Genomic DNA, 26,094 nt, shown 5'->3' on the forward strand with positions numbered 1-26,094 from the left:
CAATGTGGATCCACCCAGTGGCTGAACACCGAGAAGGAATGGGTGCCTGAAGTGTTCGGATGACAAAAACACGGTAAGACCGGTCCTGGGAAACTTGCCCACCTCCTTTAAGTGGAAACGTAGCCTACTCACCCACGTATGCTGGATTCCGCACTCTTGAACTTGGGTCTCTCTCTCTCTCTGTGTAACTAACTTTGGAAGTCTTGCTTTTGATTTCTGTTTGGGTGGAGGGAGGTGTACGACTGTGTGAGTGATTGGAGGGATCCAACTGGACTCACCGGCCTTGAGATGTGGGAGCGGCAGGTCTGTTAGGGCTGCAGGCTCCTGTGGGGCTGGCTGGGATTAGGGGAGATTCGCATACAGCTAGAAGGAGGTGCCCTCGCAATCTAGGTATTGCAGGGGGATTAATGAACTCTCCAATGCTAAGTGGCATCTGAAAGCAGGGAGACGGTCCTACCGGCCTGAATCGAAAATCAGAGTGTATTCGTGCAGGGTGGCAAAAATTGGGGGAGGTGCATGACTATGTGAGTGATTGGAGGGGTCCCGTTGGACTCACCAGCCATGAAATGTGGGCACGGCAGGTCCATTAGAGAGGTCTGTTAGCTCAGAGTGTATTGTGGGGCCAGCTCAGATTAGGGGCAATCCACATATGGCTAGAAGGAGGTGCCCTCACAGTCTAGGTATTGCAGGGGGATTAATGGACTCTCCAATGTCAATCAGCATCACAAGCACTCCCGAGAGGGAGAAGGTCCTACCGGCCTGAAGGGAAAGTGAAAGAGTGTGTCACGCAGTACAGGGAGGGAAAAACTGAGGGTGGAGTAAAACTCTATTGCCTGTGAGTACTGCTTTCTGTGCACAACATGGGTCACACTCACAGCAAGCCTACTCCTCAGGAGCTATGCTGAAAAATTTCAAGAAGGGATTTAGTGGGGATTATGGAGCGACTATGACACCGGGAAAGCTGAGGACCTTATGTGAGGTAGACTGGCCAGCATTTGGTTGGGGTGGATTGGCCCTCAGAGGGAAGCCTAGACAGGTCTCTTGTCTCCAAAGTATGGCATAAGGTTACATGCAAGCTAGGACACCCTGATCAATTTCCATACATAGACTTGTGGCTACAGCTGGTTCTAAACCCTCCATGGTGGCTGAGAGAATAGGCAGCAACTTAACAATAGCAAAGGGGCAGGCAGCTGGGGAGAAATCCTGCACCACCCGCCGAGGGACGCAGGCTGCTAAGGTCCTGACAGATCCAACAGCAGAAGAGCTTTACTGATGATACTCCCTCCCCCTTGTCAGGAGGAAGGATTCCTTGTCCCTGGGCCTGAAGCCTCAGCACCCTGCCAGAATTGCACATCTCCAAACCACCCAGAAAAGAAAGAACGCGGAGAGACTCCTCCCATAGCCACCCACCTAACGGGAGGAACTCCCCCTCTAGCAGCCCATCTGCAACCCAAGGCAGGGGTGCAGATGCCTTTCAGAGAGCAAAGGTATACGGGAGTAGATGGTGGAAAGACATGTTTTCACGTTACCTGCGGTTCACCTCGGCTGCTCTTATCAACTGGAAAAATAACACCCCGTCTTATACCGAGAAGCCCCAAGCTCTCATTGACCTACTGCAAACTATTGTCCAGACACATAACCCCACTTGGGCTGACTGCCACCAGCTGCTTATGTATCTTTTTAACACTGAAGAAAGGCGGCGAGTACTCCAAGCTGCTTCCAAATGTTTGGAGGAGCATGTTCCAGTAGGTTACCAGAACTCCCAAGAGTATGTCAGGGCCCAGCTGCCAGGGACTGACCCCAAGGGGGATCCAAACACCCCAAAGGGCATGAAAAGGCTAACCCGGTACAGACCGGCCTTACTGGAAGGATTGAAAAAGGGAGCCCAGAAAGCTACAAATATCAATAAAGTCTCTGAAGTCATTCAAGGGAAAGAGGAAAGCCCGGCACAGTTTTATGAAAGACTGCGTGAAGTCTATTGCATGTGACTCCTTTCGATCCTGAGAGGCCTGAAAACAAATGCATGGTAAATATGGCATTAGTCAGTCCGTGTGCAGAAGACATTAGGAGAAAGTTACAGAAGCAGCAGGATTTGTGAGCATGAATACTTCACAGTTATTGGCAATAGCTAACCAGGCGTTTGTAAACAGAGATGCAGTAAGCCGTACAGAAAACGAGCGTCAAGCTCGACAAAGCGCTGACTTGATAGCTGCCACTATTAGAGGAGCGCCCCCAGAAGGGCGGGGAATGGGGGCTCCTGGAAGGCTACCCAGTCTAGTTGCTGTGCCTACAGTGTAACCATTGTGCTTACTATAGGGAAGTGGGACACTGGAAGGACAAGTGCCCCCAGCTGACAGGAAAACAGGGAGACCTTAAGCACGAGGCTTCAGATAAAAGTGAAGGAGCTCTGTTCAGTCTAATGGAAGGGCCACTGGACTGAAGGCGACTGGGCTCAATTGCCCCCAAAGAGCCCATGGTCAGGATGACAGTGGTGGGCAAGGACACTGACTTCCTCGTCGACACAGGTGCTGAATATTTGGTGGTAACGACCCCTGTCAAAGGAAACAACTGATATAGTTGGAGATACTGGGGTGTCAGAGAAACAGTCTTTTTGTTTGCCTCGGACTTGTGAGGTAGGCGGGCATGAGGTAATTCACCAGTTTTTATACATGCCTGATTGCCCTTTGCCTCTGCTAGGAAGGGATCTGCTCAGTAAGCTACGGGCAACCATCACCTTCACCGAGAGTGGCATTTTACAGCTAGCATTGCCTAAAACTGGAGTCATAATGGCCCTCAGGGTTCCTCCTGAAGAACGGTGGAGGCTCTTAACTGAACCAGACCGGGAGATAGAACCTGCAGTAGCAAGACGATGGCCTAAGATCTGAGCAGAGGACAATCCGCCAGGACTGGAAATCATCCAGGCCCCTGTGCTCACTGAGGTCAAGCCTGGGGATCAGCTGGGTAGACAAAAGCAGTACCCAGCTCCCCGTGAGGCTCTAGAAGGCATTCAGGTTCACCTAAAACGCTTAAAGGACTGTGGAATTACAGCTTCTTGCCAGTCTCCATGGAACACCCGCCTCTTGCCTGTTCCTAAACCAGGTATCAAAGACTGCAGGCCAGTGCAGGACTTGCATTTGGTTAATCAGGCTACAGTGCCTTTGCACCCAACTGTACCCAACCTGTACATGCTGTTGGGATTATTGCCAGCAGAGGATAGTTGGTTCACCTGCTTGGACCTAAAGAATGCTTTCTTTAGAATTCGACTGGCCTTGGAGAGTCAGAAACTATTTGCTTTTCAATGGGAAAATCCAGAAACAGGTGTAACCACCCAGTACACCTGGACCTGTCTACTCCTGGGGTTCAAGAACTCTCTCACCATCTTTGGGGAGGCACTAGACAATGACCTCCAGAAATTTCCTGCTATGGACTTAAGGCTGCGTGTTGCTCCAATATGCTGACGACCTTTTATTGGGACACCCCACAGCAGTCGGGTGCACTAAAGGAACAGATGCCTTACTTCGGCACCTGGAGGACTATGGGTATAAAGTGTCTGAAAAGAAAGCCCAGATTTGCTGACAGCAAGTACAGCATCTGGGGTTCACCATCTGGCAGGGAGAGTGCAGCCTAGGAGCAGGCAGAAAACAAGTCATTTGCAATTTACCGGGACCCGAGACTAGAAGGCAGATGAGAGAGTTCCTGGGAGCCACAGTTTCTGTAGATTATGGATTCTAAACTTTGCAGTACTGGCCAAACCCCTGCATGAAGTTACCAAGTGGGGAGACAAGGAACCCTTTGAATGGGGATCCCAGCAGTGGCAGGCCTTTCAGAAACTGAAAGAGAAAAACTTTTGTCAGCCCAGCTTTGGGGTTACTTGATTTAACAAAGCTCTTCACTTTGTATGGGTCAGAAAGAGAAAAAATAGCAATTAGAGTTCTAATGCAAACAGTGGGACCTCGGCCCAGGCCTGTAGCTTATCTGTCCAAGGAGCTGGACAGAGTTGTGAAGGGATGGCCCCCATGTTTCACAGCCCTAGCAGCAACTACTCTGCTAGCACAAGAGGCTGATAACCTAACTCTGGGGCAGAACTTAAATATCAAAGCACCCCATGCAGTAGTGACTCTAATGAATACCAAAGGGCATCATTGGTTGACAAACGCCGGGTTAACCAAATACCAGAGCCTGCTATGTAAAAATTCCCATATCACTATTGAGGTCTGCAACACTTTAAACCCTGCCACTTTGCTTCCAGTATCAGAAGGCCCAGTCGAACACAACTGTGTTGAAGTATTGGACTCAGTTTATTCTAGCAGGCCTGATCTTCGGGATCAAACATGGACGGTAGTAGACTGGGAGTTGTATGTGGATGGAAGCAGTTTTGTTCATCTACGAGGAGAAAGTTGTGCAGGCTGTGCAGTAGTAACTCTGGACACTGTAATCGAGGCCAAGCTACTGCCTCAGGGTACTTCGGCTCAGAAGACTGAACTTAACTGCTCAGATCCGAGCCCTAGAACCGAGTGAAGATAAGGCTGTGAACATCTGTACTGATTCCCGGTATGCCTTTCTAACCCTTCAAGTACATGGGGCACTGTACAAAGAAAAAGGACTGTTAAATTCAGGGGGAAAAGAAATAAAGCACCAACATGAAATCTTGCAGTTGTTAGAAGCAGTTTGGAAACCCTGGAGGGTGGCAGTGTGCACTGCCAAGGACATCAGCTGGCCCACACCTCCGTAGCCCTGGGAAATTCCCGAGCTGATTCAGCAGCTCATAAGGTGGCATCTACTCCCTGCCGAACTGCAGTTACAGCCCCTCTAGTTCCCCAGATACCTAACTTGGTGCCCACTTATTCTAAGGAGAAAAAACTTTCTCCCAGCAGAGTGGGGGCAAATAATTAAAGAGGGATGAATCCAGCCACAGTTGGAAGAGCAGTGGTGCTGCAGCTATTAGGGGCTATGGTCATACAGGCTGTACAAAAAACCACTTAGGCCAAGAGTCACTTAAGAAGTTGTTAGGCTGGTATTTTTACATCTCACACTTATTGGCCCTGACCAAAACTGTGGCACAGCGATACACTATGTGTCGACAGCACAATGCGAGGCAAGGTCCAATTATTCCCCCTGGCCTTCAAGCTTATGGAGCAGCTCCATTTGAAGATCTCCAGGTAGATTTCACTGAAATGCCCAAGTGTAGAGGACATAAGTATTTGTCGGTCCTGGTGTGCACATACTCTGGGTGGGTAGAGGCCTTTCCGACAAGGACTGAAAAGGCCCATGAAGTAATCTGTGTACTTTTTTGAGATCTCATCCCTAGGTTTGGACTGCCATTACACATCAGCTCAGACAACAGACCAGCATTTGTGGCTGATTTGGTCCGGAAAACTGCAATGGCATTGGGTATCACTTGGAAGCTGCATGCTGCCTACTGACCACAGAGTTCCGGAAAGGTGGACCGGATGGACGGGGCTATTAAGAATAGCTTAGGGAAAATGTGTCAGGAAGCAGGATTAAAGCGGGTGCAGACACTTCCCTTAGTGTTATTCAAAATTAGATGTACTCCCGCTAAGAAAACAGACAGTGACTGCAGAATCACCTTGAGAAGGACAACAAGCCTTGCTCCAGCCACTTCCTGGAAGATGGCTTGTCTATGCATGGCTGAAGCATGAAGAAACTCATCATGGGACTTCTTCTTAGAATTTGGACTTATACAGTAGGGATATTAACTGATTTTGGAGAATGGTCTCAGTGTGTGCACCAGGTTACTGAGGTGGGATGGAAAGTTACTGCCATTTGTTTGTTCTACAGTTATTATGAATGTGCAGGGACACAGAAGGGAACCTGTTTATATAATGGTAGTCAGTAAAAGGTGTGTAGCCCAGGGGATGGACAATCTGATGTCTGCTACGATCCATCAGAACTCCCTATGCATACAACTTTTGAAGTTAAACTCACAACAGGGCGATGGAACAGCCCTACTAAGTTAATAGCTAAAACAGAGGATCAGGAAAATGAGAATGAGAGTAAGAACTCTCACTAATGCTGTAGGTGAGATTCTCAAAGGGGAGAGTGAGGAAGGAGACCCTTAATCCTCTCAAGCTTCTACGAGCCCTTCCCTCTAGAATTCTACATTGCATTTCAATAGGAGAGGTAAAGGCTGGCATACTGGGCACCACCCTTAATCACATTCCTGTATGTAGATCACGGGCATGGTATGGAGGAATCTTTCTGGAAGGCATTGTTTTTGCTTAAACATGATCAAACCCCCACCTAGTCAGGTAGTCCCGCCTACTTCATGGATTAAGACCCTTTCACATGTAATTTCTAGAACTGTAAGCCTTTAAAAGGGCAAGGGTTTTCTTTGTTGAGAAGCTTGGTTTTTAAGATATTTTCACCTGCTGCAGCTCCCAGTGGAATAAATCACCACTTCCTTCCCTGTTCGGCGTTTGAGAGGTTTGTTTGTGGCTGCTCCTGCTTCAGTGCATGTGTGTGGGCTGGGGGTCTGTGGGAAATCTCTGTCCTTCCATTCAATTTTGCTGTGAACCTAAAACTTCTCTAAAAAGTAAGGTCTATTTAAAACACAAACACACACAGACACACACAGACACACACACACACACACACACACACACAATTTGGTGAATGACTTTTTAAAAAGTCTTCAAACACCTGTGTTTCCAGAGACGTTTATAAATGACTTAGGATCTCTTCTTCTCTCCTTAACTCCTGCCTCCCTTCACCATTCCCCACCAAGGAAAATCACTTTTTTGTATTTAAGTCAAATGACTTTGAATTATATAGGATTCTAATTCCCATCACTGACACCTCTAATTTGAACAATTCTAACTGCATATTCTGGGAAGCCAAAAATGCTCCAAATGGCTGCCTATTATATGCATAGAATGGCACCAAATGCTATAGAATGGAATTAGAATGATCTATAATCCCTCAAAAAGATGAAGATGTTCATAAATATTTATGTGAGCAAAACTAAGACAACAAAAGACCTGGAAAAGAGACACACCTATCATACATTTCTAAGTATCAAACATGCAATGCTGGCCACCCTGCTTCCTGGAATGCTCTGAAAACATATTAAACCAATGCTATGTAACTCTTGGAATGGCCTAAATAGTTTGTCTACACGTAGGTTTATTTCAAATTGGGAAATTATTGCTGGAGCACTGATTGCCAATACTTTTTTGTTTGTTTGAGACAGGGTTTCATTCTCATTGCCCAGGCTGGAGTATGATGGCATGATCTCAGCCCATTGCAACCTCTACCTCCTGGACTCAAGTGATTCGCCCATTTCACCCTCCCAAAGTGTTGGGATTGCAGGCGTGAGCCACCATGCCCAGCCAAATTGCCCGTACTTCTTAATACCCTAGGAATGAAAGATCTGATCTAAAATTTAAAATTTTAAGATGTGCTCATGCTTAATTACATATGTATAATGCTATGCAAAATTTTCAAAGTATTTCTTTATGTTTAGGAAATAAATTAAAAGAGAAATTGAGCAAAAGATAAGTCTCCTATATTAAAACTTCAGTGATTCCTCCTCACCACATTTTTGTTTGTAACGTGGGAGCCCTCTAAAAGTATGGTGGGCTCTGGCACTAGGAACCTCAGAATAAAGTGAGATTTTAAAATGTTATTAACCCAGAATTTACCCTGACTGAAATACCTGACAGCCCTAAAGAGCTCTAGGAAGGATGACATCTGCCATGGGATCCTCAAAACCACTGCTAAATAAACGAAATGCTGATGTAAACTAAGTAAGGAAGAAGTAGCTATTTTCAGTTTGGTAGAAATGCAAATAAGAATAAATTGTAGGGAGGGGAAAACAGAGGATGAACTATTGTTTAACAGGTACAGAGTTTCAGTTTGGGAAGATGAAAGAGTTCTGAGACAGATAGATAGTGATGATATTTGCACAACAATGTGAGTGTGCTGAGTGCACTGAACTGCACACCTTAAAATGGTTAAAATGGCAAGTTTTATGTTTTGCATATTATGCCACAATAAAATAAATAAATAGTATTTATATTGTAATTTTAACAACAAACAGATATATATATTTATATAAGAGAGAAATATGCCAGGATGATAGCAATGGTCATTATGTGGTGAGAAAGATGGTAGACTTTTTCATTACTTTCCTGTATTTTACAAGTGTTCCATAACAAGCATGTGATATTTTAAATTATACAAGTTGGGATGTGTGTGTGTGTGTGTGTGTGTGTGTGTGTGTGTGTGTGTTTGAGACAGGGTCTTACTCTGTTGCCCCAGGCTGGAGTGCAGTGGCATGACCTTGGCTCACTGCAACCTCCACCTTCCAGGTTCAGGCAATTCTCTTGCCTCAGCCTCCCTAGTAGCTGGGACTACAGGCACCCCCCATCATGCCCAGCTAATTTTTGTATTTTTTTTTTTTTAATTTTTGTATTTTTAGTAGAGATGGGGTTTCACCATGTTGGCCAGGCTGGTCTTGAACTCCTGACCTCAAGTGATCCTCTCACCTCAGCCTCCCAAAGTGCTGGGATTACAGGCACGAGCCACCATGCCTGGCCTATGCGTCTGTTTTAATAGGTGAAAAAAGCAAGATTTACTTAAGGAGATAATGCCATCTGTTAATTTATTCAACAAATATTTGTTGCAGGTTGACCCTGCCAGGCATTATGGTAGTTGCTGGAGATGAACAGTAACCAGGCAGAGATAGCCGCTGTTCTCATGCAGTTTATAGTTTAGTGATAGATACAAACCAGTAAATAGGCAATTCTTAAATAATGCTATGGAAACATTCAGAGGGGCTCCTAATCTAGACTTTGGGCCGAGGGTAGAGGGGTGGTTAGAGAAGGTTTTTTCAGGGGAAATGGCTTCACTGCTAGACATAAAAAAGGAATAAACCTTATCTATATGAAAGAGAGTGGGGTAGGATTGAAGAAAACATTCTAGGTGAAGGGAAAAGTCTGTGCAAAGACCAGAGATAGAAGAGAAGCTGGTATAACTGAAGAGCAGAGGGTATGGCTGGTGCCTAGAGATGGGGGACAGAGTAAGATGTCGATCACCACCTGCGGAGGTCTGTCCTGCAGGCCCTGATTCAACGATGGATGAATGAATGCACTCTCACACTGTCAGTGATTTAAGTGGGCTAGGGATGGTCGTTGACTGCTTTCAGAGGACGACTGCTGCCAATCGACCAAGACTACCCTGTCACATCCTAACATTTCTTTGGTAAAGATTAAATAACAGAGGTTCTAAGTCAACACACTTGTGGATAATTAACATGATTGAAAGAGTGGTTTTATGAATGATAAAAGCTTTAGCTTCCAGAGCCCAGAGTAAACACTGTTAATGGATAATTCCCTTTTGATCTCCCCCTGAGAGGACCATCCAGCACAAAGTTTACATGAGTAAACACAGTAGAGACAAAGGGATGTGGGGTAAACAGACTTAACAGGGAAAGCCTCTTATCATCTGTCTTTTCCCTAATTTAATGAGCCAGCTGCCTTCGGCCTGTCCCAGTAAAACCTTTTGGCCCTCCAAAAGGTTTGAGACTACAATCTATAACTTTCCCTAATATTTCCCTAATATTTTGCCAGCACCCCAAATGAATCTCAACAGCAGAGAGGCTGGGAAAGAACACAATGGAGAGGCAAATAGGGCCATATCACGGAAGGCCAACTTCATATGAGGGCCAGCAGGGAGCTATGGAAGGATCTAAAGCAGTTGGAGTGACCTCACCAGACTTATTTTAGAAAGGAATTACAGGCTATATTACAAATAACTGAAGAGAAGGAACAAGACTCTGGTCATGTTAATGTAGACAAAACGTAATAAACTGAGGTAAGGTAACAGCCCAGAGATGGAAAGAGATGGCTAGTTCAAGACACATTTAAAGGTAGAAATAGTAGATTTGGATTTACATATATATATATATATATATATATATATGTGTGTGTGTGTGTGTTTGTGTGTATATTGCTCTCTCTCTCTCTCTCTCTCTCTCTCTCTCTCTCTCTCTCTATATATATATATATATATATATATATATATATATATAAATGAGAAGGGTTCCACCTTGTTGGCCAGGCTGGTCTTGAACTCCTGGCCTCAAATGATCCACCTGCCTTGGCCTCCCAAAATGCTGGGATTATAGGCGTGAGCTACTGCACGCAGCCTAAATTTGGTTGTTAACTGGACATTGAGGAGGAGTCAAGGATTGCTCCTAGGAAGCACCTTGGAAGATGGTAATATCATTTGCTGGATGAGGAATAGGTAATAGATTGAAGATGGGGAGGCACAGGGAAAAGAAGGGGCACTCAGTTTTGTAGAATTTGAGATACCAATGGAACACCAAAAAACATATTTCTATCCATTGGGCGCTTGGCCGTGTATCTGTGGAACTCAGGAGACACATCTAAGCTAGGGATGTAGACTGGCAAGTCCTCAGTGGAAATGTCAGGGACTGGTAACCTCTAGCTCACAGGTCCAAGGCATGGCCCTAAAACCAAGATGAGGAACTTCCTCAGAGAGAATCACTCGAGGCTGGTTCTGTGCCACTGCCTTCAGTTGGGCACTGATTCCGGTCCTTGGCGTTTTGATTGGGTTTGATGTTAAAGGCAGCTCATTTGGGTTCCTCTAGCTGTATTTGTAAGCAGTTGTGCTGGGAAGTGGGAGGAAATGAGCACCTGGAAAAGGGGCTGTGGCATCACATGACAGGCATCTGTGCATGACCTGGGTCACAGCCTGGTCCCTAGAGGTACAAACTGTACCACCTTGAGTCACTCTCCATCACACTGCCCTGCCTTCATTTTCTTCAGAGCATTCATTGCTCTCTGAAATCAGCTTCCTAGTTCCTTTCCTTGGCTTACTCTCTACTGCAGCCCCCATCTCTGCTGCAAGGTCCCCGATAGCAGGCATCTGATGGACTTATCAGAATCTACTCAACACCTAGATAAGTACTCGGCACACTGCTGGTTTTTAACAAATATTTAAGTGAATGAATGAGCAAGGCCTGCCTGATATAAGGGTAAGTAGGGGCCAGACAAGGACTGTTTCCTGAACAAAATGAAAACCCAATGCTGCTTGGGTTTACCACTCGGACACTGCTCAAAGTTTTGGTATTAAGGACCTTTTTGTTTGTCTCTTTTGCAATGAAATATTTTCTTGTTTTGAGAAAATAATACTGATGCCCTCTGACAAAAACTAGATTTAGTATAGCTGCAAAACAGGCCATAAAACTAAAACTGATCAAACGTGCAGTATTTTAATCACATACAAGAAAAACAAAGGAAAAATAATCCCACCACCACAGTGATGTGGAAATAACAGACAAATGCATGAAAGAAGCTGCAGCTATTCTATTTCTAGAGCAGTTTGTTAAGGAGAAAAACAAAGGGCCTATAGGTGTTTTTATCTTACCTTTTGTACAAAAATAAGTTACTTCTCTCTGACACGAAAGCAGAGGTGTGCTGGAGTGGGCTGTGCCACCTTGTCAGCCTGTGAACGCCACGTTAAATCTGGAGAAATTTTGTGAGCCACTTGTTAAACTGTTGGCAGTTTGAAATTGACCAGGGAGGGAGTATTTACACCACAGAAATCAGCAAAAACCATAAACCAGTCTCCCTCCTCCCAGAGAGCCAGTTGTTAAATATTTTCCAGCATTAGCAGCAATTTAAGTAATTTCTGGAAGTGGATGAGACCACCCAGGGAATACATGAAGTGAAAAGAAGGCCTAGGTTAGAAGTCTGAGGAACGCCACATTTAAGACAAGCTAGAGAGAGATTGTCAGAGAATCCACATAAAAAGTGACGGACCTAAAGAGGTAAGAAAATACTTCCATTGTCAACCTTGCCAAATGTCTCCAAGTGTCTATTAGTTTGTTAGCGTTGCTGTAGCGGAGTACTGTAAACGAATGGGTTTGAACAACAGAAATGTATTGTCTTACAGTTCTGAAAAGCCATCAAGTTGAAATCAAGGTATTGGCAGGGCCATACTTCCTCTGAACACATAGGAAAGGATTTGCTCCAGCTCTTTCTCCTAACTTCCCACAGCTTTTTGACTCCAACTCCGTAACTCTAGTCATCACACAGTACTCTCCCTATGTGCATGTCTGTCTCCAAATTTCTCCTTGTTATAAGGACATCAGTCATATTGGATGACAAGCTCACCATATTCCAGTGTGACCTGATCCTAACTAATGATATCTGCAATGACCCTATTCCCAAATACAGTCACATTCTGAGGTACTGAGGTTAGGACTTCTAATACGGATTTTGGGGTGACCTCATTCAACCTATAACAAAGACCAAATAAGATAAAGTGTTTATTAGGTTTCCCAACAGAGGAAGGCCATTGATGATGTCAGAGAGATTGATTTTAGTGACACAGTAATGGTGCCATCATGAGGGTGGAACACGAAAGACCAGGCTGCAGAGGGGACGGAAGAAATGGGTGGTTTCTACAGAGGCACCTCTGTGAGGAGGTGATTGAGATGGGAAAGGCGAGGATCGGATGCTTATATGCTGAGCGGAAGAAGCTGGTAAACAGGTAGGAGCTGAAGATACAGGAGAGGAAAGAGGTGACTGATAGAGCCAAGCCCTTGGGGGGTTGGTAAGGGGATGGGATTCAGAGCAGAACTGGAAGAAGCAGCCTGAGAACAGAGAAAGGAGGAAAGCTGGACATAGGCATGACATGTCTGCAGATTTGATGACAGGAGGAAAAGGAAAAGGAAGTAACTGCTCATTTTCTTTGGGAGGCAGAAGTACGGTCATGTGCTAAGAACGATAAGGTGAAGGTGGAGTCGGAGAGTTTTAAAAAGTAGAGAATGAGAAAGGCAGAGACATGGAGAGTTAAGGGTAACACTAAGGGCCAGGGAAGTCTGGAAGCTAAAAAATGTATTGTGTAACATCCATCTCTGTGGCTGGGAGACTGTCCACTCCCTCCTCCCACAAGAGCTCAATAGGCCGGCTGTACAGGACAGCCACTGAGACTGGAGATGAGGCGTAAAAATGACTTATTAATATGCATTAAAATTAACAAGTAATATATTTCCTTTTCCAGGTGTTTGGGCTGCCCTGTAGATTCCAAAGAGAGAAAATACAGTTGGACTAAGCCAGGTTTGGGATTTTAGCAGGAAGAACAACGGAACAGGGATTTGGGGTTATTATCACAAGAGTGGTTCACAAGATAGATTAAGAAACTCAAATCAGATATGGAAGAAGCAGAGAGAGGAGGAAGTGTTCAGCAGAGGTGTTTAAAATTGTTATGATGGGAGCTATGGAGTAAGAGAGCTGTGGTCTGGCTCTCAAAAAAAAAAGGTGCCCTGCTTTTTAGTATTTGCCAATTCCCATGGTAAATATTCTCACCATGGCTGATTTCCAGATACCCACAGGATGCCACTGAATGCAGAATTGAGAAGAAATGCCTACATTTCATGAGCTGGACAAGCTGGTTCTGTTACACCTTGAGTGTTACATCGACTGTAACATTATCTGTTACAACATATAAAAAAATGTGAGAGTGAGGAAACCGAGACAGTTTATGTAGGTAACTTGAAGTCATCTAGGATGATGGTGAGACTTGGAGGTGGAGAGGAAACTGTGAGATCAGTGCCAGTCTTCAGTTAATAAGAGGGAGTAAGTAAGAGAGGGGCAGGGTGCAGTGAGCAGGAGCGCTGGATGAGAGGCCGATGTGGAGATGAGGGACCACACACCGGAGTCATGGCATCATCCGTAATTCACATCAGGCAAGTCCAAACTGAGTGTTTAGGCAAGCAAAGCTACCTACCTTCTTTCACTTCATCTCAAAACAAGCCAATGAAGCAAGTGGCGTTATTATCATCATTTTAAACAAGGAACCTGAACAATAGGAGGTAATTTGCCCAAAGTAACAAGTCAAAAGGAATTTGAACTATAGCAGTATGAAGTTCAAATTAGTGGGCTATTGTCCAGAAGCCGGACTGGAGAACAGGAAAAGAACTGAACTATGGGAGAGTGTGCAGCCGCTACTCAAAAGGGCTACAGGGAACACAGCGTCTTCAGAGAAGAGCCAAGTCATAGCTTGGACAAGGAGTTAGAGGAGATATTCTGTGAGAAGGCTAGAATAGGGTTACCCCACAAAAAGCTCTTACTGTTCCCTTCCCCACTAACCTTATCCACTGTACCCCAGGGCACTGTGGATAGGGTTAGTGGGCAAGGGAACAATAAGAGCTCAATAAGAGGGACGGCACTTTCCAGGGGTTAGGAGACATGAGGGGTGTGATTGTCCCCAGCTCTTTTTTTCCCTTTGGCCATGGATATTTCTGCCATCAGTAGGCACATGGCAAGGGGTGGGGGTTCTGTGCCTCTTTCCAACACTGGTTATCAAAGCATGTGTTTAACATTGATAAGTAATTTTCCAAATGTGAAAAGCAACTCTGTCTATGAAGATGTAAGAATCTAATATTGAAAGTCATTATGAGTTGATATTTATCAAATCGGCAAAAACAGATTAACTTTGCTGAAGGAAAATAAGCAAATTGCGATGAAAAGCAAGCATAATTGCATTATCACTGAGATTGCTGTTTGTACCACTTTGGCTCTGCAGTACTTAGGATTTTGATTTCTACCACTGACTCAGCACTATACTTTCTGTTATGCTTGTATATGTGTCTTCACTGAAATGCAGATCTGTACTGTCCACTACCATAGCACTAGCTACATGTGTCTACTAGTGCTTGAAATATAGTTAGTCTGAGACCAGGCACAGTGGCTTACATCTGTAATCCCAACAATTCGGGAGGTCGAGGCAGGCAGATGACCTGAGGTCAGGAATTCGAGACCAGCCTGGCCAACATGGTGAAACCCTGTCTCTACTAAAAGTACACAATTAGCCAGGCATAGTGGCGCACGACTCTAGTCCCAGCTACTTGGGAGGCTGAGGCAAGAGAATAACTTGAACCCGGGAGATAGAGGTTGCAGTGAGCCGAGGTAACATCATTGCACTCTAGGCTGGGCAACAAGAGTGAAACTGTCTCAGAAAAAAAAAAAGGGAGATATATAGTCTGACAAGTACTGTAAGTAATACATGCCAGATTATATAGACGTGGTTCGAGAAAAAGAAATAATAAATATCTCATTAATATTTTATATTGATTACATGCTGCGAAAACATTTTGGATATTTTGAACTAAATAAAATTATTAAAATTAATTTCAGTTATTTCTTTTTACCTTTTTAATATGGCTACTAGAAAATTTAAAATTACATATGACCTTGCGTATGAGACCCACATTCTACTTCCATTGGACAGTGTTGGTTTAGGGCCAGACTCTGTTTGGAATTCTGTACACAGTTGGGCTTTGGAAGTATTTTGACTGGTTTCTTGATTAAGTCCCTCTGGGAAGAGGACAAATTGAAAGATTTTTTTTTTTCAAATTTTAGATTGCTCTACCACTAGTATTTAAGTTTTGTGTACTTTATCTTCTCTGGTTGCAAACGTGAAAAAAAAAATGCATTTGCCATCGTGGAGACCAAAACCATGCCATATAATTAAGTTTGCTTAAGCCTCTTTTAAGTACCTTAAATGAAGGTTTGGACCCTGATACTGTTACTCTCACGTGAATGCTTCTTTTCATTATATCAATCTTTCAATTCATTTCCAAACAGTCTTTTTCTACCGTATCCTACTCTCTTTCCTGTAAAAAATAATAACTGCTGGGCCGGGCACAGTTGTTCACACCTGTAATCCCAGCACTTTGGGAGGCCACGGTGGGTGGATCAGGAGTTGAAGACCAGCCTATCCAAGATGGTGAAATCCTGTCTCTACTAAAAACTACAAAAATTAGCTGGACACAATGGCAGGCTCCTGTAATCCAGCTACTCTCAGAGGCTGAGGCAGAAGAATCGCTTGAACCCGGGTGGCAGAGGTTGCATTGAACTGAGATCTTGCCACTGCAGTCCACACTCCAGACTGGCTGGGTGATAGAGTAAGACTCCATCTAAAAAAAAAAAAAAAAAATTTATATATATATATATATATATATATATATATATATATATATACTGCTTTCCCTTTTTATGGGTACTATTGTCTCATGTGATCAGAGTTTAGTTTCAAACTGTGGCCAAGTTACTTAAACTCCCTGAACTTCAATGTCTTCATTTTTAAAATGGGGATGATAAAAGTAGTCACCTCATAGTGTTGTAGCCTAGGCTAAATGGATTAACATCTAGAAGGTGCTTAGAACAGGGCCAGGCAAATGACAAGAACTCAGGAAGTGTTCGCTGTTTGTGTCTGCCTCTTTCCTTATTCCTTCAGCTTTTCATCTGCTCAGCTCTTGCCTTCCCACTCACACATCTTCACTTTTGAGGAACTGAAATAAATAAACAACAGGTGTCCTATCCTCCTCTACTGTGGGCCCATAGAAAGCTTGATGCTGTCTTCTGAGACGGCTGGGCCGCTTGGGCCCTGTGCCCTCCTGGGGAGATGAACCCTCAGACTCTAATTTAGAAGTTAGGTCTTAGATGAGGAGAATGGGTTTCTGCCTTTTTTAGGTCTTAGCAGAGAACATTCTGGGTGTGCTTGTTGATGCTTCTGGGAAGCAGGTATGGCAGATGGCCTCTCCAGGGAAGGGGGCTGGAACAGACAGCAGCTAGCCTTGGAGAGAAGCACGTATGGACAGGAATAAACTGTTTTGTAAACCAGAAAAAAAGTTTTATCTATCACATGCTATGCTCTCCTGGTATTTCATTATACTCAAGTCTTTAACAGAAAGGTGCAAGGGGTGGCGGGAAGGGTGCTCTGGGAAACTAAAAGATATATTTAAGAAGAATGAAGGTATCATCTTCACTAAATTGCAGATTGGAAGTTCTACATTTTTGGGGGGTGTTAGTCAATTGCGGGGAGCTTGACTGATGGCTGATCAGGCCCAGACGCTGAAAGTCAAAATCTATGTTTTTTTCTTTTAGACCTGCTACTCTAAGGGGGAACCCCCATCTGTTCTTTCTAGGGCACAGGTAGGGGAATATGCTGGCTGCAGCAGAAGAGACCTAGAGTCCTCACATTTCAGCAAATGGACATCAACTTCATCCTCATTTTTAGTAAGCTTCCTCCCTCAACTCCAGCAAGCGAATACTGGGGTCCTGAGATATGGAGCTCTGTGGTTCAGCATTTCTCTGGAGTAATCATCCTATTCCCAAACTAGTTGCTGCCTAGTATCAGCTTCGTATCCTTAAGGGGAAGGGCAAAACGTGAGGGTTCCTTCTCACCAGAAAATCTAGTGCCACAAGGGAAAGGAGAGGTTAACTATGATCCAAAGAAACAGAAAGCCAGTGAATGACTACCAAATGCTCACCATGTCCTAGGAAGAAACAATTTAAGCATCAATCACTTATTATGGGTCAAACACTGTGAAGCTCTTAACAGATCATCAAATCCTCAGGCAGTAATCCTTGAGGCAAGCTTGAGAAATTCCATTCTACAGCTGAAGAAATGGAGAGTTGGTGTGGCCAAAAGACATGGAAAAACCAAGTCACTCATCTTTGTCAGAGTTGAGAGTCAAGCCAGGGTGGTCTGTCCATCTCTTAACCAGAGCACTATCCATGAAACTGGTGCTGGCAACTATAGTGTGGGTTCAGGGAGGACAGCAGCTAAGTATTTGACACATGGTGATCTTTCCCTCTATCATGGCTGGTCAAGATGTGGCCATCACTGGAGGCTCCCAGGGCCTAGAAAAAAGGACTAGGTAAGAAGCCTAGAAGGCCTGAGATTGTCCCTGTAGCTCCCCATCTTGGGGTCAGCCTGCATTCATGGGGCAGGAGCTCTGAACTTGCATCAGGATCCTTCTTTCTCAGGTAAGAAAAACAACTTAGAGCTGATAAGGCAGCACCACATTTTGCAGCCCCATTTTGGAGAGACATCTTTTCATTAGGACTTTGTAAGTCACTGCAGTAGTCCCTTCGGTCTCATTTATTATTGTTCTATGAAGCCTTTTTCATCTGCCCCCCCCCCCCCGCAAAAAAAGAAAAGAAAAGAAAAAGAAAAATCTTCCTAACAGAGTTTAAAAGATGGAAGCCTAGGCACACTCTTAGTTGTCCTACACCGCACAGCGATTCAAGCACTCTCAGGCCTCCACGTGCACCTGCCGGGGTCCCCTCATCATGGGAGGAATGTACTGGGGCAAATAGGCAGTTTCTTTTTCAAATTTCCACTTATACTTGACCTTACCTGGTGCTTAATCATTTAACACAGAATGAAAGAAATAAAAAGGCTCATTTAGAATGGGCGCTAAGCAATGTGTACACACGGACGTAGTAGAATAGTAGACACCGGAGACTCCAAAAGGTGGGATGGTGGGAGAGGGATGAGGGATGAGAAATTACCTATTAGATACAGTATGCGATTCGGGCAACAGTTACACTAAGAGCCCAGATGTCACCATAATGCAATATACCCGTGTAACAGAACTGCACTTGTAACTCCTAAATCTATTTTTTAAAAATGATACCCCAAAAAGGCGGTCTGGGGTCAGACAGTAAGAGAGAGAAAGGGAGAATGAGAGGCGGGAAGTGGGGTGGGGCGAGACAGGCGGGGAGGTTCCGGTGTGAAGTTGTTTCCGCGCAAAAGAAGGAGAGTGGCTGGCAGGGGAGACATAGGTGTTAGGAGGATCGGAGAGGGGACAGGACCCGGAGGCTGGCGCTTACCCCAGGAAGACGAGGAACCGCGGGTTGGTAGCCAGGTTGGCGTCGATGGTGATGGACAGGAACGAGGGGCTCACCAGGTGCAGCGGCTGCTGGGTGAAGAAGTCCAGGTCCACGGCGTCTTGTGCCTGCGCAGGTCCGGGCAGGGCGCCCGGGCAGAGGGGAGCCAGCGGCCCCAGGAGCAGCAGCAGCAGCGGCGGCGGCAGAGCAGGCTTCGAGCGCGGCAGCATCTTTGGCTCACCTGGCTGCTCCCCGAGCCAGGGGCCGCGCGGCGGAGAGTCGAGAGCTCGCGCACTTCCTCCTGCGGGGCCCCAGCGCCTTTTTCTCCTTTCCTCCGCCCCGTTCCGCCTCCTCACCCCTCCCACTGCGCCCTCCATCCCTCCCACTCCTTTTCTGCATCCCTCCCACTGCTCTCGATCCAACCCCGCCCCGCCTGCCCCGCTCACTCCCATTTCCTTGCTCGCTTTCCCCTCGGTGGCGGTCATGTCACTTACGAAATCACCCACACCCACTTGAAGGGTGCGGAGATGGCCGGGATCCAGGCTCCCGGGAGGCCTGGGGAGGAGCGCCAGGGGAGCAGCGCCCGGGGAGCAGCGCTGGGCACCCCGACCCCGGACCCAGCTTTCTGACGCACGTGTCCTGCGCGCGCTCGTGGGAACCCAGCGTTTCCCACTTCCAGGTCTCATTCTGGTGGCGCCGGGTCTCTTTCTGACCCTCGAGTAAAACCTCCAATGGAGCATTCATCCCTTCCTCTCCCATCTGATTATAAACACTTGCTTGTCACTTGAGCCAGCCAAAATCTGATTGTCCTCTTGCCAGGTAGTTTCTCAGGTCTTTTACTTTTGCCTGAAAAAATCTGACCTCGGCATAGTCTAAACTGCAGCTAGAAAGAAATCAACCGCTCAAAATTCTTTATCCACTTCTCATGAAGGCAATATTTAGCAATCAAAGTGTTAGTTCCTCCAGGGTCTGGAACGCGGGACCTGAAGCCCGCATACAAAGTGTAAAGTACAGACTGTCCCTGAATGTGGAGGCTTTGCCAAATTTCCCCTCCGCGCATTTATCTTGGGCTGTTGGTCAGACTTTTCTTCAGCTTTCCCTTGGTGCTTACAGTGATGAATAATCATAGCAAACGCCGCGCACTCAGTGCTTACTGCATGCCTAAGTGTGTTTACCTGTGCTCTCTCCTCTTCTCACAATCCCTGCCAAGTGCATACTGTCCTTGTTTTACACCCAAGCTCTGAGACAGTAACTGGGTGAAGTGTCCGAATAGGGATGTGAATGCACTTACAAAACCTTGAGCAGATGGCAGTCTGTCTCAGTTGAAACGCAACTTCCCTCAAGGAAGATTTCTCTCAATCTCCAGGCTGCAAATCCTCATGGCACACTTTCATAGCATCCTCAGTTTGTTAGACTGTCTTACCCATTTGTTAGTATTGTGACATTGCTCAACATTGGCTTCATCTACTAGATTATACACTCCATGAAAATAGAGATCAAGTTTGTCTTATAGGCTGTGCTAGCCACAGCTCATGCATGTGACCATGCTTGGTGCTTAGTAAGAGTCCAATAAATAAATACTTGTTGAGTAAGCAAATAACACGAAAACACTTAGATTTTTCCACTTGAGACTGTACTACCAATAAAGCGACAAATAAAAATTGTTTTAAAATGCATATCCAATTTGCAGAGATCAGGCCAGGCCTGGTAGGTCACGCCTATAATCCCAGCATTTTGGAAGGCCAAGGTGGGAGGATTGCTTGATCCCAGGAGTTCAAGACCAGCTTGGGCAACCTGATGAAACCACATCTCTACAAAAAATACAAAAAATTAGCCAGGCATGGTGGCATGTGCCTGTGGTCCCAGCTACTTGGGAGGCTGAGGTAGGAGGTTTGTTTGAGCCTTGGAGGCAGAGGTTGCAGAGAGCCTTGATCATACCACTGCACTTCAACCTGGGTGACAAAGTGAGACCCTGTCTTAAAATAATAATAATTATTATCATTATTATTTGCATAGATTTACCTATTCATAAACAACTTAAAAGCTAAGCTCATAGTAAATTTTGCAACTGGAATCAGGTTCATATCCTATAATTACTGTATACATAAGAAAAAAATTCACATATAAACACCATGCTACCAGGAGAGTGTAATAATATGGAAGGAAACACATGGAGTTGGAAAAACAGCAGCAGTTTCTTTTTCACATTTGTCATGACATTAATCTTACATCCCACCCCATGCCCCTGCTTCCTGTTGTGAGACAACAGTCACACCGATTTCTTTAGCATATTTGGGTGATTTGAAAAGCGGACCATCGCAGGTTTTGTAAATAGTGCATCCTTGTAGTCTACATGTGAGTTACTAATATGAAAACTGGGGGCCAGGCATGGTGGCTCACACCTGTAACTCCAACACTTTGGGAGGCCAAAGCAGGCGGATCACTAGAGTCTAAAAGTTCAAGACCAGCCTGGGCAACATGGCAGAGCCGGGAGTGGTGGTGCGCACCTATAATCTAAGCTACTCAGGAGACTGAGGCATGAGAATTACTTAGCCTGGAAGGCAGAGGTTGCAGTGAGCCAAGATCACGCTACTTCACTCTTGCCTGGGTGACAGAGAGAGATCCTGTCTTCATAAAAGGAAAAGAAAAGAAACTGGGAAAACATGAACAAGGAGGCAGAGAAGCAATTTGCACGCAGGATGATCTGTTGGCTGAGACCAGATGAGTTTCTGCCTCCTGCCTCTAAGTTGGTTTGATTTACAATGTCCGATATGGGGACTATATGGATACATAGGAAGGAGATACATATAAGAATATTAATAGAAACTGTCATTTCAGAGATATTTTATAAAAACTCACCTTAATTTTTATAGGAAGTTACAGCTACATACAACCTAGCTAGAGCCCATTTTCATGCTTCTTAGCCCTGCAGGTTGGTGGGATGTATAACCTTGGGGCAGACTGTCAATCTCCAAGAGCCTCAATTTGTTCATCTGTATAGTAGGGGTAATAATACATATTTCACAGGATGTTTTTCTTTCTTAGAAAAGGTCTCACTCTGTCACCCAGGTTGGCATACAGTGGTATGATCTTGACTCACTGCAACCTCCACCTCCCATGCTCAAACAATCCTCCCACCTCAGCCTCCCAAGTAGCTGGGACCACAGGTGTGCTCCACCATGCCTTGCTAATACAAGTCTTTGTATTTTTGGTAGAGACGGGGTTTTGCCATACTTCCCAGACTGGTCTCAAACTCCTGAGCTCAGGAGATCCACCCACTTCAGCCTTATAAAATGCGGGAATTATAGGCATGAGCCACTATGCCTGGCCCATAGTCTTTTATTAAAGAATTAATTGACAATATATGTAACACAGCTAGTTCCATCTGCAATATGAAGCATGCATTTAACAGATGAGAGATTATTTTAACAAAATTATTACCTTCACTTAATCTTCACAATAACTTTGTAAAGTAGGTTTACAGCTTTCTGATTCCAAGCCCAGAGTTTTTCTGCTATCTCACCCAGATTTGGGGACTCACAAATTATGTGATGATAATGATTTAGAAATAAAAAAACTTCAAATGAACTAGAAAGTTTATGTGAAACCTTTATTAATTATAGGGCCAGGTACAGTAGCTCACACCTGTAATCCCAGTGCTTTGGGAGGATAAGGAGGAGAATCGCTTGAGTCCAAGAGTTTGAAACCAGCCAGAGCAAACATCTCTGGTTTAGTGAGACCCCATCTCTAAAAAAAAATGTTTTTTAATTAACTGGGTGTGGTGGCATGCACTTGTAGTTCTGGCTACTTTGCAAGCTAAGGTGGGACAGTTGCTTGAGCCCAGGAGGTAGAGACTGCAGAGAGCCATGATCATGCCACTGCACTTCATCCTAGGCAACAAAGTGAGACTCTGTCTCAAAAAAATATTAATAAAAAACACATAAATAAAATACAAAAATAATTATAATGTGACAATCATTTCCACGTGGCCTGTGGATTAATTTTCAGTACTGGCATTGGGTTTTTAGGGATTCACACAAGGTTTACCTCGTCAACAATTACAAACACTTGTAAAACAACAGACTGATTTCAGGATATTTTCAGAAAATAATAATCTTATCACTTGTCTGTTTAGAAAATTAAGACTTTTCTAATGTAGAAGTCTCTTAACAGGGGCAAATTTTAGGCATCTGTAGCTATCTCCAGGAACATAAATGGTTACAAATATGTTTTGAGTTACTGGGTTGTAAATTCCTAAATTTTAGTTTTGCTTTTAATTATTTGGCACTCAAACTATATTTCAAAGCAAGGACAAACTAAGAGAAAATTTTTGCTGAATGGTGAAAGGAAGGAAGTTAACATCTATTGCATGCATGGTGTTCTACAAGGTGCTTTCACATATTTGTTTATTCATCTATTCATTCAAACAGTTACTGGGTGCCTACTATGTACCAAGCACTGAGCTAGGCTACAGTAAGCAGCAAGCAGGGATGGTTCCTGTACTCTGAAGTCTTACTGGGGAAGTAGAAGGCATTTTAAAAATCACAGGCTGGAGGTGGCTCATGCCTATAATCCCAGCTCTTTAGGAAGCTGAGGCAGGTGGATTGCTTGAGTCCAAGAGTTCAAGATCAGCCTGAGCAAAGTGGTGAAACCCCATCTCTGCCCAAAATAAAAAACTTTAGCTGATGTGGTGGCATGTGCCTGTGGTCCCAGCTATTCAGGAGGCTGAGTGAGGAGTATTGCTTAAGCCTGAGAGGCAGAGGTTGCAGTGAGCCAAGAGTGCACCATTGCACTCCGGCCTGGGAGACAGAGACAGACTCTGTTTCAAAAAATAAAAATAAAAATAATAAAAACGAATTTTAAAAAATCACACCAAAGTGAAATTGCAAGTGTAGTAGGTGCTCTGAAGGTGATCATGGTGCTTTACATGTGATTTCAACTTTGAGAGAGATGGGGAGAGGGGTCATTGAGGATGTGACATTTAAGATCTGAGGTCGGGTGCAGTGGCTCGAGCCTGTAATCCCAGCACTTTGTGAGTCCGAGGGGGGTGGATCACAAGGTCAAGAGATCGAGACCATCCTGGCCAACATGGTGAAACCCCATTTCTACTAAAAATGGAAAAATTAGCTGGGTGTGGTGGCGTATGCCTGTAGTCCCAGCTACTCGGGAGGCTGAGGCAGGAGAATTGCTTGAACCACGGAGGCAGAGGTTGCGGTGAGCCAAGATTGTGCCACTGTGCTCCAGCCTGGCACCGAGCAACAGAGTGAAACTCTGTCTTAAAAAAAAAAAGATCTGAGCCTGGCGCGGTGGCTCAAGCCTGTAATCCCAGCACTTTGGGAGGCTGAGGCAGGTGGATCACGAGGTCGAGAGATCGAGACCATCCTGGTCAACATGGTGAAACCCCGTCTCTACTAAAAATACAAAACATTAGCTGGGCATGGTGGCGCGTGCCTGTAATCCCAGCTACTCAGGAGGCTGAGGCAGGAGAATTGCCTGAACCCAGGAGGTGGAGGTTGCGGTGGGCCGAGATGACGCCATTGCACTCCAGCCTGGGTAACAAGAGCGAAACTCTGTCTCAAAAAAAAAAAAAAGATCTGAAAGGGGCGTAGACAATTAGGTAGAGGGAAATCATTCAAGGCTAAGGGGATGAGATGTGGAAAGGTCCTGTGGCGTGTGCGAGCATGGAGACTGAGAAAGGCTAGTGTGTCTGGATCACAGAGAGCAAAGGGGCAGCTGGGGATGTAGGAACAAACATTACTGAGCCTTGCAGTATTTTTAGAGCAATGAGAAGCCATTGAAAAGGCTTCAAGCCTGGTATGAGTGCTGTGATATGATCAGATTCATATTAATTTAATTTAATTTATTTATTTGAGACAGGGTCTTACTTTGTCACCCAGGCTGGAATACAGTGGCGTGATCTCAGCTCACTGCAGCCTCCACCTCTTGAGCTAGAGTGATCCTTCTCCAGAGTAGCTGGGACCACAGGTGCACACTACCACACCCTGCTAATTTTTGTGAATTTGTAGAGACATGGTCTTACCATGTTGCCAAGGCTGGTCTTGAACTCCTGCACTCAAGCAATATGCCACCTTGTCCTCTGAAAGTACTGGGATTACAAGTGTGAGTCATTGTATTCAGCCTCAGATTCATATTTTAAAAGGGCAAACTATAAAAGTTCTGTTTCCTCTCCTATGTAGATGCCTGTTCATAGAACATGGATGTGCATTTCTCTATAGATATGGAGTTTCTATTTTATTGATTAAGCTATGTGTGTGTGTGTGTGTGTGTGTGTGTGTGTGTGTGTGTATACATCCACATATACATATATACACATCAGCTTATACACACAGTACACAGTTAATATATATTTCTCTCTGTGTCTGTGAGCAGTTGGGAACTGGGTACTGGGAGTCAGCATGTGAACTAGAGGATGCCAGAGAAAGCAGGAAGCATCTCTAGAGCAAGAAGAATTCATAAACTCATTGACCACACAGTATAACCAGATAGATTATTACCCTGCAGGTTGAAGGATTAGTCCCTAAAGAGCTGACCGCCCTAGTTTGGTCACCTGTCTCTAGCATATGAAGGTCCTGGAAGATGTTAATTATACTCATGTCAAAAAAAGCATAATGAAATGAATTGAGGGAGACATTACTTATGTTGCCTTCAGGCTCTGTAAATGGTATAAACAGTATACACACAGGGTATATGTGTGTAGGGAAAACGCTCTCTCTAATTGTGCTTTTTCCTCCATTCTCAAACCGCAACAATCATCAACATAAGATGACTTCTGTGATCACAGATATGTGTGGTTTTCCCCACACACACTAAGCAGCAGACACGAGCTGGGTGTTCTTTAATTCAGTTCTGACACTCTCTACTATTGTGTCAGATTCCACAAGTTGGTAGTTCAGTCCCCAAGACTGCCTCACTCTTTCACACTGGTTGCAAGTCTGGGCTTCTGGAACTTCTTACCAACCAGCTTAAAGTTGGGGCTTCCATGGCCCCCTTTTTGGGTTGACTAATTTGCAGCAGTGGCTCACAGGACTGAGGAAAATACTTACATTTATTGGTTTATTATAAAGGATATTGCAAAGGATAGAGATGAAGAGACGTGTAGGGTGAGGTATGCGGGAAGGGTCGAAGCTTCCCTGCCCTCCCTGGGCACCACTCTCCAGGAACCCTCACATGTTCAGCTATCTGAGGGCTCCCTGAACTCAGTCCTCTTGGGTTTTTATGGAACCTTCATGATGTCAGCATTCCCTTCCCCAGGGTACACAGCAGGATTCTTGCTGGGGAGGGTCTTAACTCCCACAATCAGAAAGGCAGATTGTTTTAGTCCATTCTCACACTGCTGTAAAGAAATATCTGTCTAAGAATGAAAAAGAAAAGAAAAAGAAATACCTGAAACTTGGTAATTTAT

The 26,094-nt window shown here is 44.8% G+C and overlaps 1 protein-coding gene across 1 annotated transcript in view; it reads right to left on the reverse strand.

The window, feature by feature from the left end:
- HPSE (heparanase) overlaps nucleotides 1-19,004 on the reverse strand; it is a 50,655-nt gene extending 31,651 nt beyond the window's left edge. The window contains exon 1 of the mRNA XM_003923967.3: nucleotides 18,675-19,004. Within this exon, the coding sequence (XP_003924016.2) occupies nucleotides 18,675-18,901 (227 nt within the window). The 5' untranslated portion in view covers nucleotides 18,902-19,004. The remainder of the gene's footprint in view (nucleotides 1-18,674) is intronic.
- Nucleotides 19,005-26,094: the final 7,090 nt, after the last annotated feature.

Source organism: Saimiri boliviensis, chromosome 3, assembly GCF_048565385.1.
Source record: "Saimiri boliviensis isolate mSaiBol1 chromosome 3, mSaiBol1.pri, whole genome shotgun sequence".
NCBI lineage: Eukaryota > Metazoa > Chordata > Mammalia > Primates > Cebidae > Saimiri > Saimiri boliviensis.